The sequence below is a fragment of the Heterocephalus glaber genome, unplaced genomic scaffold (assembly GCF_053883595.1).
Source record: "Heterocephalus glaber isolate CG9 unplaced genomic scaffold, H.glaber_assembly_v1.0 deba00001504, whole genome shotgun sequence".
Lineage (NCBI taxonomy): Eukaryota > Metazoa > Chordata > Mammalia > Rodentia > Bathyergidae > Heterocephalus > Heterocephalus glaber.
In genome coordinates, this window is record NW_028258324.1 from 71554797 (window position 1) to 71569117 (window position 14321).

The 14321-nt window shown below is 48.2% G+C and overlaps 1 protein-coding gene and 1 pseudogene across 3 annotated transcripts; one reads left to right on the plus strand and one right to left on the minus strand.

Moving 5' to 3' along the window:
* The first annotated feature begins 3833 nt into the window (after positions 1 to 3833).
* Positions 3834 to 14008, plus strand: Spink8 (serine peptidase inhibitor Kazal type 8 (putative)). 3 transcript variants are annotated; one of them, XM_087186834.1, is made up of 7 exons: positions 3834 to 3964; positions 5513 to 5562; positions 6033 to 6154; positions 10523 to 10565; positions 11064 to 11168; positions 12813 to 12919; positions 13857 to 14008. In XM_087186834.1, exons 1-7 carry the CDS (start codon positions 3898 to 3900, stop codon positions 13939 to 13941), a joined length of 579 nt encoding a protein of 192 aa, XP_087042960.1. In that variant the 5' UTR covers positions 3834 to 3897; the 3' UTR covers positions 13942 to 14008. The 3 variants fall into 3 exon arrangements, with proteins under 3 accessions (XP_087042960.1, XP_087042961.1, XP_004834995.2); XM_087186835.1 differs by having other exon boundaries at positions 12843 to 12919; XM_004834938.4 differs by lacking the exon at positions 12813 to 12919.
* LOC101698013 (small ubiquitin-related modifier 2 pseudogene) lies at positions 9412 to 10231 on the minus strand (annotated as a pseudogene).
* Positions 14009 to 14321: the final 313 nt, after the last annotated feature.

Sequence of the window (14321 nt, forward strand, 5' to 3'; positions counted from 1 at the left end):
GGGGTTTTTTGGTTTCTGTTTTTTTGTTTTGTTGAGACAGGGTCTCCCTGTGTAGTTCAGGCTGGCCTTGAATTCACTATGTTGCCCAGGCTGGCCTCAACTCACTGCATTCCTCCTGCCTCAGCTTCCCCAGAGCTAGGATTAAGGCATGCACCACCACAAGGACTCAGCCTTTTTTAATTTTTTGAGACAGGGCCTAAGTCTCTAAATTGCTCAGGCTGGTTCCAATAATTTGCAGCCCGCCTGCCTCAGCCTCCTAGAGTTATGGCTGGCATTCTAGGTGGGCACCACCACCTGCACCTCCAGCGCTTTCGCTGGCTCCATTCTCTTGAGCACTCACATCCGGTCTCCCAGATTACCTTGCAGGGCAGTGGACCCCAACAGGAAAGAAGAGCCGCCACCAGGCAGGTCTGCACTTGGATGAGGCCCCTGGGGGTTCATGGAAACCCCAGCCCACAGACTCCAGGGACATAGAGCAGCCCCAGGGCATGCAGGGAAGCAGGTGTGGCCGAGTGCCTGCTGGTGCCTGAGTCCTGCAAGTCACAGGAGTCCTGCTCAGCTCCTCTTCCTGTCGGCCCCCCCTCCCCAGTCTTCCGAGTTGGGCAAGGGCTGCCCTTCAGGGTCCTCACCCCACTGGAGTGGCACCGGGTGCAGGCCTGTCCCCAAGCAAAGCGGCTGCCTCAGGCCAGGCGGCAAGGCCTCCCCCACTCCAAGATGGGTGAGGACCCCCAAGTGGGCAGGACCCAGAGGACTCTCTGGAAAGCCCAGGGGTCCCCCTCAGATGGTACAGATTGGTCAGGGCCAGGCCCCACCCACCTCCTGACCTTCCCACTCCCAACCACCGAGGAGGGTTTCCCCCCATCCCGGTTCAGGGATTGAACGAGGCCCTTGGCACTGAGCTACATCCCCAGCCCCTTTTCTTCTTATTTTTAATTTTGAGACAGGGTCTCTCCAAATCTCTTACGTTGTCCAGGCTGTGCTGGACCTTGTGATCCTCCTGCCTCAGCCTCCAGAGTCCTGGGATGACAGACGTGCACCACCACTAGAGCCAGTGTCTCCCTACTTGAACCTCAAGTCCTCTGTGTCATTCACAGTCTGGACCCAGTGACCCTTCTGCAGCCTCAGGGTCCACACTCCTCATGCTCAGGACTCAGCGTCTGGGGAATTTAATGTGATTGTTTCTTGTGACCATCACATGGCAGTAATAATTTCATAGGTCGTGTGAAATTATTTTTTTAAATAATGCCATCACAGGGCATAGTCACATACATGCCTGTAATTCCAGCCTTCTGAGAGGCTGAGGCAGGAGGATCGAAAGTTCAAGCCCAGTTTGGACAACCTAGAAAAACTGTCTCAAAAAAATTTAAAGGGGGAGTGGGACCTGGGATGTAGCTCAGGGCAAAGACCCGGAATTCAATCCCCAGTCACACAAATAAAGTTTTGTTCACTCTGTACTGTTATCTGTTTATTTGCAGTTTAGTAACCAGGAAGCTGCTGACTCCTAGAAGCCAGTCAGGCAGTGGGGACTTAGTGTCCTGTCAGCTTTGCCAGAGGCAGGCACCATCCTTCCACCCTGGTTCCTACCCTGGCCGGTTGGATGGGACCGAGATTGAGGGCAGAGCCTTCCCTCATGGCCACAAGTCACCCGGCTCACCTCTCAGCCAGCACCTGCTCCTTTGCAGAGCTACCTGTCCCTCCTGGTGGAGATAAAAGCTGAGCAAATGGGCAACACGACAATCCCAGTTACAAATGCAGTGCAGAATGTTGAAATGGAGACATAGGAAATGAGCCAGAGCTTGAAAAATGGAAGAAATTGTGGTTTGGTTTTGGTTTTGAGACAGGGTCTTGCTATGTAGTCCAGGTTGGCCTCAAACTTGAGGCAGTCTTCCTGCCTCAGCCTCCCCAGTGCTGGGATTACAGGCATGCACCACTGTGCCTGAGTGGAAGTCACACACTGAGGAAAGCAAGTGTCTCCTGGAAGATGCTGCTTCCATACTTCTACTTCCCAGTGTGACAGTCCCAGGCCTAGGAGCAAAGGATCTGCACCCCACTGCCCACCCATGCAATGGAAGATGTGACCACTGAGTGGGGTTGGGAACAGCCACATGTGCTGAGAGTTGGCCTCAAGCAGGATATTAGTCTGGCAGGTGACTAGATCTTGGTGACCACATGGGACATCACATCAGCAAGGTGGTCTCTGTTCTGGAACAGGTATCTAGAAAAACAGAATTTTTTTTTGTACCGGGGATCGAACTCTGGTCCTTGTGCTTGCGCAGCAGGCAGCAAAACAACTGAGCTAAATCCCCGCCCCCAGAAAAACAACATTTTACAGGCAAGGCAGGGTTCACTTCCTTTGAAGATCCTGAAAGTACCTAATCTAGCACAATAAAAAGCTGAAGTCAGGCATGAGGGCACATGAGGAAAAAAACTAGCACTCTGGAGGCTGAGGCAGGAGGATCGCCACAGTTTGAGGCCATCTTGGGCTACACAGAGAATTCAAGGACAGCCTGAACTGGATACCGAGACCTTGTCTCAAAAATAAACAAAAAAAGTAGGAATTCAAAACTTGAGTATGGCATACCTCTAAAGATAGGTTCACTGGCAAGACATCTGGGTGTCAGAGTGCCAGGTAGCGGCTGCCCTCACCGCCCCCAGGAAGTTGTGATGTGAACTCTGATGCTGGCAGCGCAGACACTGGGAGAAACAGGCTCAAGCAGTGTCTCCTCCTCCAGACTTCAAGCTCAACCCGTTCCACCTTCATCGCCAGCAGTCAGGAGCAGTGCCCGCCCGCCCTGGCCCTCAGGCAGCAGCAGCAGCGTTGCACAGGTAGAGCCGAGGCGCAGATTCTGATCCAGGGAGGGCTGTGACCGGTGTGACCTGCTCCTACTCCAGAAGGTCTCAGCTGCAATTCCCTAGATGGATCATCTGCCTGGAAAATGTAGGATGAAGATGGCAAACTTGCAAATAAAATGCCCATGGGGGGCTGGGGATTTAGCTCAGTGGTTCCGCAGCCTGCTTCGAAAGCGCAAGGACCCAAATTCAATCCTCATACCCAAAAAAAAAAAATGCCCATGGGCACGAAGTGTAATTCTTTAGATAACACAAGTAGGTGGTTGGAATATCTGCTGTGGTTTTTATCTCAGTTACTGAGATAATATTAGCACCCAAGGGACAGCTCTAGGGCTGATGGGGAGCATGGGAGCTTTTTTGTGTTCCAGTCCCATTCCTTACCATCTGTGTTTTTTTGGCGGGGTTCTGTTTATGGGTTCTTTTGTTTTGTTTTGTTAAAAAGATGGTCTGCTAGGTAGTCTAGGCTGGCCTTGAACTCAGAGATCCTCCTGGCTTGGCCCCCTGAGTGCTGGGATTACAGGCATGTGCCACCACATCTGGCTTTTACCATCTGTTACTTGTGTGTCACTGAGCTCTCGAGGGAGGGACTGCCCTTCACCTTAGAGATAAATGCAGACTTTTAACTATTTCATCAAAAAACTCTTGGTATTTATTCTTTGTCTTGCAAATATTTTGTACTTTTTTTTATGGCATCTAAAATTCTGTTTCGATGATCATGATTTTTTCCTTTATTGTCTCCACACTACATTGCTTTTGCATGCTAATTTTTTAATTAAATTTTTATGTTGATTGGTACATGTTCCAGTACATAACGATTACACCCGTTGTGGGATCATTTTTTCCCCCAAACATCCAATTATACTAGGGAAAATAATTCAGCGACTTAATCCCATCAGACACAATTCCTTCCGGAGGAGCTGGGAAAGAACAACGTGTTTGCGCTTGTTTCCTGGACTCTGCAGGGTCTGGGAGAAGTTGTGCTCCTCCCTGAGGCGTGGAAAAAGTCTCACTCCCGAACATTGCGCATGTCCACAGCTCGTCGGCACTATGAGGGCGACCTTCTCCTGCGCCGTCCTTGTCCTGGGGGTCGGTACGTGGACGGCCGCTGCCCGGGGTGAGTGACAGGGCTGGCTCTCCCTCGTTTCCTACTGGCATCCCGCTCTCGGCGAAAGAGAGGCTGCTGTGCCCTTGAGTTTTATTGAATCCTAATTCCTCATATGACAGATGAAACTCAAATCCAGAGAAAGAAAGAATTCACACACTTGCTTGTTTGTTTCTTTGTTTGTTGTTTGTTTTGAGATGGTCTCTCTGTATGGTTCAGGCTGGCCTTGAACTCACTATGTAGCCCAGGTTCAAACTTGCATCAATCTTCCTGCCTCAGCCTCCTGAGTGCTGGGATCACAGTCCTACGTCACTGCACCTGGTCCACAAGTGTCCCCTCCAGCCAAGTCCCCAGAGCACTGTCTGTCCCCGCAGGTGTGCCCCTTCATACTGCGTCTCCCCATGCTCCAAGCCCAGCTGCTAGGGCCACAGAACTGTGTGGTCACAGGCTCACACGCACCATGCTCGGCGCCCTTCTCTGACATGTTAAGAACAGTCTCTCATTCTCTTCTGCTCTCGGGGCACAACCCTGCACCCGCTTTTCCGTGTGGCCCCTGAGTGTGGGTGCCCTGAATGTCCACACTTGCCAGCTACCAAGAGAGCGCCAGGCTGGCTGTGTGGCAGGAATGGCTTGGCCTCCGTGTGACACGACCATGGTGGGACACACAGAGATATCAGGATCCAAGCAGGAAGGAGGGCTGAGGCAAGAGGATTATTGCAAATTCCAGTCCAGCCTGAGCCACTTAGCCACTTAGCGAGATCCTGTCTCAAAATAAAAAAATTTTAAAAGGGCTGGTGGGGGAGGATTTAGCTCAGTGGTTCCACCACCTCCCTTGCAAGTGCAAGGTCCCAAGTTTGATCCCTGGTATAAATAAATAAATAAATAAATAAGGGCTGGGATGCTCAGTGCACAAACTCTGCGTAGGGTCCCCAGTTCCACACACAAAAAAAGGTGAATTCTGTGATGTGTGAATTACAGCTCATAAAGCTGATAGGAGCTGATGACAATAACAAACATAAAATTATATTAATTACAATGTAATTATTACACTACAGGATTACATAATATATATATATTGGAAGGACCAGTAGGATTGAATATGTAAGTCTTAAAGAAACTCAGCATCTTAAAAAAAAAAGAAAAGAAAAGAAACTCAGCATCTTTTAAGGCATCTCAGTGGAACTATTTCACGGGAATTTATAACCTGCAATGCGTTTTCCAAAACAACTAAGAGCTGCATGTGATGGTGCTCGCCTGTTATCTTAGCACTCAGGAGGCTGAGGCAGGAAGATCGCAGCGAGTTCCAGGCCAGCCTGGGCTACATAGCAAGTTCAAGGCCAGCCTGAACTGCATAGCAACCCTGTCTCAAAAACCAAACTAAGAGGAGTTGTCACTATTTACCCATGAAGCAGAGGGCTCAGATCTCCATGGGGAAGTGGCACATGTTTCCACCCCTCCGCTCCTTTAGCAGAAGCTCGCAGCAGAGCGAAGCCCCGGGCCTCCCCGTGGGATTGGGCGGTCCAGCAAGGGGGCCAGAGCTTCCCTGCTTCTGTCTTCCAGACTTCCCCCTGCCCGTGGCCTCCACAGGCTCGCTGCTGGAGGACACCAAGGTGAGCCTGGGTCCCTCCCCCTCTCCAGTAGGTGGGGGCAGCGGGGTGCCATGGGAGGACCTTCTCCCCTCCGTCACCCCAGTTGGGCTGCACAGCTCTCCTGGAGGACCGGGCGTCACCCCATACCCTTCGATGGACCAGGAGCCGGGGCTCAGCTTCTTCCGGCCCAGTGGGGCGGGGGCGCGCTTTCCCTCTGCTGTGCCTTCCAGGATGCGCGCCCAGACCCGAGGACGCCCCTTGTCCCCAACGCGTTCCTTGCTCTTCCTGACCCAGGGACTGCGGCCCTGGGCCCAGCGCGAGGCCTCGCTAGCGCGGGCGTCCTTCTCACTCAACACCAGGCCAAACCTTGTGGGCCGGAAGCAGGTTCCGAGCTCAGGGTCCAGCACCGTCTGACTGTCCCTTCCCGTCCTCCCTGTGACAGTGGCCCAGACCCTGGAGGAGCCACTCACCAGGCTCCCCGTCCCCCACAGGCCGAGTGCGCGCGGAATATAAAGAGGTGCTGGTTCCTGTCCTTCCTCAAGCCCAGCGAGCCCATCTGTGCCAGTGACCAGGGAACCTACAGTGGCGAGTGCCACCTCTGCTCCAGAGTCCTGTGAGTGTCTTCTCCCCTCGCTCCTCTCCGGCCAGGCCAGGCCAGGGGTTGAAGGTGGCCCGGAGGGAGGTGGCTGCTTCAGCCCGCTTCCTGATCCCCAGTTTGGTCTCCCCTGAGAGACGCCCCTGCTGTTGGCCCTCCTGAGCCTCTGTCTCTCCCTGTGTCCCCAGAGGGACCTGTGACCCTCTCCAGATGGTGCAGAAAAAGAAAGCCTGAGGTGACCCCAGGGGAGGGGACTCTGGAGCCAGGAGAAGCAGGCGTTCAGATAATGTGACCATAGATGAGTCCCCTTGGCCCTGTGGGACAATGATCAAAGCTAGATGAGGGGCAGCAGCGGGGAGGCTGGGTGAGGAATCTTCCTGCTCCCCTGATTTATTGGTCTTGGAATGGATGTCAGTCTCTGCAACTTAGCTGGTCATGGTGGCGCACATCTGTAATCCCAACACTCAGGAGGCTGAGGCAGGAGGATCTCTGTGAATTCAAGGTCAGCTTTCATTACACATTTTTGAGCCGTGTCTCAAAAAACAAAAAGAATTGTTTTAACCATATTTTAAAAGTTCTTTTCCTAGCAGTTACCCTGGGAATTACAATAATTTTAATTTGATATAAAATTTTTTTTTGTACCAGGGATCAAACTCGGGACCTTGCGCTTTCGAGGCAGGCGGTAGAACTACTGAGCTGAATCTCCAGCCCCTTTTATCAGTTTTTCATTTCAAGAGAGGTCAAGTCCCTAAGTTGCCCAGTCTGGACTTGAACTTAAAATTTCCTGCCTCAGCCTCCCAGAAGTCATAGTTTTTATATTAATTCTTTAGCATTTTCTTTTTTTTCTTTTTCTTTTTGGTACTGGGAATCAAACTCAGGTCCTCGTGCTTGTGCAGCAGGTGGCGGAAACACTGAGCTAAATCCCCAGCCTCTTTAGCATTTTCTATATGCAGGGTCATGTCATCTTTGAATATAGTTTACTTCTTTCTAGTTTAGATGTCTTGTTTCTTTTTCTTGTCTAATTGCTATGTCTAGAATTTCCAATACAATTAAACATCGGGGGGACAGCAGGTGTCTTTGTTTCGCTCCTGATTTAGAGAGAAATCTTTCAGTCTTTCACCACCACGTATGAAATTAGCTGTGGACTTTTTGTAAGTGTTCTTTATCATGTTGAGGAAGTTCCTTCGAAGTCTTGGTTTTCTGGGTGTCTTTGTTATGAAAGGGTGTTGGATTTGAATATTGTGCCTGTGTTTTTGCATCAATTGAGGTTTTTCATGTGAGTTTCTCCTTTGTTCCATTAATATGAAGTTCTTACACTGTTTTGTTTTAGATTAAACCACTGTGAATTCTTGGGATAAATTTCACTTGATCGTGGTGTAGGATCATTTTCTATATTCATAAGGGATATTGGTCTCTAATTTTCTCAGTGTCTCTTCCTCTTGCTATCTTGGTGTCATCGTTATGTTAGCCTTTCAGAAAGTTAGGAAGTGTCCCCTCCTGTTCTATTATTTGGAAGAGTTTGAGAAAGACAGGTCTCGAATCTTTTTAAATATTTGGTAGAATTCACTAACAAAGCCATCTGGTCCTCAACCTTTCTTTGTTGGGAGGTTTTTTGTTTGGTTGGTTGGCTTTTTGTGATGAAGCCCAACCGACCTCCATTGCTGCTTGACAAAGTTCCAGCTGGGGGAAAGAAAGGGTGGAACACATCGTACCCTCATGTTTTATTTTTTTCTTGCCATAATGTTTATAATTGTTACTCTGGTCACAGGAGTCACTGTGTTTGTGACTAACAACAAACTCTCCATGAGACAAATTGGCAATGATGTATTGAAATCTGATCTGGCTCAAAAGTCCCAAATTCCAGTTTCTCTTAGTTCTATTACCTTATCCACTTCTAAAGAAACCTCTCCTAAAACCCCCTCTGTTTTCCCACTACTATAATTCCCTCTCTTATTGCTGACATTCTTTTTACTAAAGGGGTCTTATAAAGACATTGAAACGACAGACTTTAGGTGTAAAAAATAGTGAAAAATGGGAAAAAGAAAGAAAGTTAAAACAGGTAAATACATTAAGGGGGCAAGTTACTCAATATTTCTCAAAGTGCTGTAAATATCTCCTACTCATGGACTATGAACCCAAATGACACTTAGGTAAGATAAATAGAAGTATAGAAAAATAGAGAGCTAATAGCAAACTATATTAACCATTGTGCAGTTTCTCAAGGGCCAGCTGGTGACCACAAGTTTGACATTTAATTAATTAAATCTTGCTTGTACCCCCGCTGATATAGGGATTTTGATTAAGTTACCCTCTGGAGATTTTGATTAAGTTACATTCTGTTCTACCTAGGTATGGGAAAATAAGGGGACAATTGTAATTTTTAAGAAATGTATTCATGATGTTCAATGAAATGAATCAGCTTAGAAAAAATATACTGTTTAGCAAAAATAACTTTTACCTCACTAGATATTGCTAAGGCAACCTAAAATGTAAACATATTCCGCCCAATGCCTCTTAGCTATTGCTTAAAGATATAAAAATAAATCAGACCCTGAGACTTCTCAGAGGGAACCTGAACATTGCCTGTGAAGGTTCTTTTCTCATCGCCGGCCCAGGACATCTCCCCTTCCTACCCTACATCGACTGCAGCTGGTGTGCGGCATTTTTGTTTTTGTTTGTTTTGGTTTTTGGTTTTTTTGAGACAGGATCTCACTATGTAGTTCAGGCTGGCCTTGAACTCACTATGTTGCCCAGGCTGGCCTCAAATTCATGGTGATCCTCCTGCCTCAGCCTCCTGAGTGCTGGGATTACAGGCCTGTGCCACCGTGCACAGGAGATCACATTCTCTATGTCTGCTTGAATCTTCAAAGGTTATTTTGAATTTCGTTGTTTTTCTTTTTTTTTGGTACTGGGGATCGAACTCAGGACTTTCGAGGCAGGCGGAGGCACCACTGAGCTGAGTCCCCAGCCCCTTATATTTTATATATTTAATCTCTCACAGATAATCATATAGTAGGGTTTTCTTGGTTGTTTTTTTTTTTTTGGTACCAGAGATCGAACTCGGAAGCCTGTACTTTCAAGGCAGGTGCCAGAATCACTGAGCTAAATCCCCGGCCCCCCCCATATAGTAGATTTTTTTTTTAAGCAAGAAGTTTATTTAAACAACAAGACACTTGACTTAAAAGGAAAACTATCTAGGATTCTTTTTCTTTTAAAGAATAATTTACTCCTACATAAAGACAGATTGCCCTACATGTAACAGCTACATACAAAAAAGTTATAAAATTGTCCTTGGTTTTACAATGATAAATGAAAAACATTAAAATTCTCCAATCAAACAAGGTATGCAAGGATTTTTATGTAGTTGTCTTTTCTGTTAAAACAGTGAGAGCAAAATAACTTACCGGAATATAAAGATAAGAGCTGATGAGCATGCCACTAATGGAGAGAGGGAATTATTTTCACAGAACCAGTATCTCCCCATCCCGTCTCCATCTGATGTCAATCAAAACATATTGTTGGCCATTTAGTAAAAAAAAAAAGCAATGTGCTTGTGCACATACACCACATACTTTATGTACAATAAAGGAATGGGGAAGGGGTAAATGAAAGAATAGAGAAAACTATACTGTAGTAGTCAGGATGTGGTGGAACCAAACTGCAGTTTTCTAATTGAGAATGTATTCTTGGTCTGTAAGAACAGAGTTCTGGAGTAGAGTTGTTGCAGGTTCCCTTTTTAGTAGACACCTCCTGTCTGCTGCTGGAACACATCAATTGTATCTTCGTCCTCCAGTTCCAACTGTGCAGGTGTGTCTGTTTCATTGATTGGCTGTCCATCAAATCGGAATCTGATCTGCCTCATTGACAAACCCTGTCATTCACAATAGGCTTTCATTAGTTTACTAAGTGGTGTATGCCTCTTAATCTTAAACTGCACCACAGAACCATCCTGCCCCGCCACCTTCAAATTAATATGATCGTTGGTCTCAGTCTTGACTCCTTCCTTGGGCTTTTTGTCGGCCATAGCGAGCGCCCGAGTCTTCTCACCTGCCGCTTCACAAAAGAGGTACCAGGTCTGCACCGAACGAGCACACAAGCAGCTCCAGGAGCAGCAGAAGGAGGTGGCAGCGGTGGCCGAGCATATAGTAGATTTTTAACTATTTGTTAAATAGGAATTCACTATTGGCAGATTTCCTTCTCAAACTTAGCCAAAGGGCCAGGAAATTAGCTCAGTGGTTCTGCCACCTGTCTCAAAAGCACAAGGTCTCGAGTTTGATCCCTGGTACCAAAAAAAAACTTAGCCAAAGGTTATCAAGTAAAATTTAGTCATAACTTATGATATACTGCAGACCAAAAGTAATTACTTCAAAATATCATTTCTTTCAGATATGAAGGGTTTAACATAACTAAACTGTACGATGGACCATGTGTAAGTAAAGTCACTTTATTTTTATTTTTAGCAGTATACCAGATATAGTTAAAAGCTCACTGCTGTTGATTTTAAATATTTGATTGTGAAAATTTTCAAGCATACATAAGTCAGGATAATAATGTCATGAACCCTATTTATCTATGATATAGAGTCAACATTTGTGAAGTTTTCCCACTTTCTTTTTGTTTGGTTCCCCCATCCTACCCCCCCCCCACTATGTAGTTCAGGCTGGCCTGGAACTCATAGTGATCCTCCTGCCTCAGCCTCCCAATTGCTGGGATTACGGCATGCACCACCATGCCCCACACTGCCATTGTCACCCCTGGTTAGCTCCTTGTCATCCTCTAGTACCTACTTCCTGTTTGGAATTTCCCAGCCACCTCGGAAGCGACCCCTTAGCCCTTCCCTGGCCTGCTGTCCTCAGAGCCTGAGAGTGACAGCAGGCCCTGGCCCGGGTGGAGGGGCCAGGTCTAGATGTTGTGTCCTTGAATTTAGGGTCCAGCAACCAAAACAAGAGCACAGCTGGTGCCCTCGAGCTTGCTGGACCAGGCTCCGCAGCGGCAGCGGGACTGGGATAAATCACCTTACAAGAGAAAGCAGGTAAGGGCTGGGGATTTAGCTCAGTGGTACCACGCCTGCCTGGTTAGTGCAAGGTCCTGAGTTTGATCCCCAGTACCAGAAAAAAAAAAGAGAGAGAGAGAAAGCAGGTAAAGGAGAACAATGATAAAATTTATAATAATTTTATGACAATATTTCTGACACAATCTCCATGACAAGCTCACAAGGCCCATGTGACGTTTGTTTGTTTGTTTGTGGTATGGGGATCCAATTCAGGATCTTGCACTTGCTGGCAGGCAGTGGAATGATTGAGCTAAATCCCCAGCCCTGTTTGTTTTTGAGACAGGGTCTCAGTATGTAGCTCAGGCTGTGAAACTTGTGGGGCTTCTCCTGCCTCAGCCTCCTGAGTGCTGGGATCACAGGTGTGCGCTACCACACCTGGCCCCATGTGATTTAGACCAACACACACACACACACACACACACACACGTGTGGAAATTGTAGTGACCCTCCTGCCTCAGCCTTCTGAGTGCTGGGAGTACAGGTGAGCACCACGGCACCCAGTTTTGTGGGGAGTTGGTACGTGGTCATGACACGTCTTCATTCTTTTTACTTCCCCTTCCCTCCCTTACAGCATCTAGGTATAATTTGTTTTCTTTTATTCCATTTGCTCTAAAATAAAAGGGGTTGGGGATGTAGCTGAGTGGCACAGTGCCTGCCTGGCAAGCGCGAGGTTCTGAGCTCCAACCCCAGTACAAAAAAAAAGGGCTCTAATTCTCTTTGATGGTTTTTTTGGGGGGGTTTTTTTGGTACCCTGGATCAAACTCGGGTCCTTGCGCTTGTGCAGCAGGCAGCAAAACTACTGAGCTAAATCCCCGGCCCAGGGCTCTAATTCTCTAGGGGAGACTCCTGTGCAGTATTATGTTGGGGCTTCAACAGTGGCGTAACACAAAGATGTTTTACTCACTTATTTCAAATGCAAATGTTAACTGCACCATGGATGGAAAATTAAGGATAAGGGATCACCCCAAAATTTTACTGCAGACTACAATTCTACCTGTCCCCCAAGGCACCAGTGAACTGTTGGAAAATTTCTCTTGTTTTTATAAAGTGATGCAGGAAATTCTGATGCCAAGGATTTATAGAGGTTAAGAATGTAGACTGACCTCGATGTGGTGACGCAGGCCTGGAATCCTAGCACTCTGGGAGGCTGAGGCGGGAGAATTGCAAGTTCCACACCTGCCTGGGCAATTTAGCAAGACTGTATCTCAAAATTTTTTTAAAAAAATTTTTTTGAAAGAGCTGGGGATGTAGTTCAGAGCAGAGACCCTGGATTCAATCCCCACTAAAAATAAATAAATAAAGATAAAAGCCTGTTACCAGGTTTTGGGGTGCTCACCTCTTTGTTTCCAGGTCCTTCTCATCTCAAACAATGAACAAGACAAGCTTATTTGAAAAAGTAAAAGTGAAGGGTAAGGGAGAAACTGGCTCTGCAAGCAAACATGGGTGGAATAAAAGAAGGGGAAAGAAGTGCATGCTGAGGAACACAGGGAGGGTACTCTGAGGAGCTCTTCTCCGTGTCTCTGTCCTTTTATGTCACCCACACCTCTGGGAGGCCTTCTACACATGGCGCTGAGAGGCAGTGTTGCATGGATTTTAGGGTCCCAGCACCTCCTTCCTCACCAGGCTAAGCCACGCCCCATCTGCTCTCTCAAGCCTGTGGTGGTGCCTCACTCCTGTGATCCCAGCACCGAAGAGGCTGAGGCAGGAGGATTGCCAGACTGGGCTACAAAGTGAGTTCAAGGACACCCTGAGCTACATGGTGAGACACTGTCTAAAAATACATACATACATACATACAGCTAGGTGTGTTGGCTGACACCTGTAATCCCAACATTTTGGGAGACTGAGGCTGAGGCAGGAGGATCACAAGTTTGAACCCAACCTTGGCAGCTTAGTGACTTAGCAAGACCCTGTCTCAAAATAAATAAAAAAAGGTATGGGAATGTAGCTCAGTGCAAAGGCCCTGGGTTCAATCCCCAGTATCACAAAAACAAAACGACAATAAAAAGCAAAAACAAGGGCTGGGGATTTAGCTCAGTGGTTCCACTGCCTGCCTCGAAAGTGCAAGGACCCAAGTTTGATCCTCAGTACCAAAAAAAAAAAAAAAAAAAAAAAAAGGACAAACCACTGAACTCCTTAAAATGTTTGGCTGTAGTAAGAAGAGAAAGCAAATGAATGAGTGAATGAGTGGACAAGGGCTTCTTCCCCGGCCTTGCGCTACAGCGGCAGGGAAACTCTGGTTTCTACAAGATCACAAAGCAAAGAGCAGGATGTGTCTCGCTCCGGAGGAGGAACAAGGACCACAGCCCGTGGCTCCCGTGGCCCTGGGACCACCCCCACCCCACCCCCAGCCCCACCTGGGGCTTCGTGGCCCCAAGCCGCATCTCCTTGCCGCAGAAGCAGAGGCCCGGGGACCCCCACTCTGTCCTCAGCACCCCTTCTGTGGCTCCACCCCTCGCCTGATCCCCCACAGCCCCTCCTGCCCCAGGGGTCCCCTCAGCACCCGATCCCGCCCTCCTGTCCTCTGCCTTCCCACTGCCGTTCTCCCCAGGACCTCTGATCACAGTCCGGACACCTGCTTGGCATCCCGCCCCTAGCGGGCGCCAGTGTGGCCCTGTCCCCTACTCTCCTCCAGTTCCCCTCTCTAAGCGGGCGCTTCTCCTGCAGGAAATTGCCCGGACCTAGGGTGAAGAACCCGAGAACTCACGGGCCGGGGAAGAAGCGCACCTGGGCCCAACTCCGCGAGGACTGAAGAGGAGAAATCACCGCTCAGCCTGCAGCTCAGTGATGTCTTCTTAATAAATGCTTCTCAGCAGAAAGCCTGGCCGGAGAACACTGGCTTTTGTCCCAGCTAACTGGGATCATAAACAATGAAGTAAGGGGGCGGAGATCAAGGGAAGGAAGACTCTTTGTTTGAAAGGAGGGAAAAGAAGATAGAAAGCTGGCCCCCCCCAGAGGGAAAGGAGGCTTTGGAGAGGCGGGGGGGGGGGGGGGGCTGGGCCTTTGTTCTGGCCTGTGCTACAGTCCGCAGTGTCACGTCTGGCTCCCGATCAGGGAACCAAAGATGTCGCATTTGGGGGATAAGCACTGCTGCCCTGGTGTCCAAGCAGCCCCCCGGGATCACAAACTCGG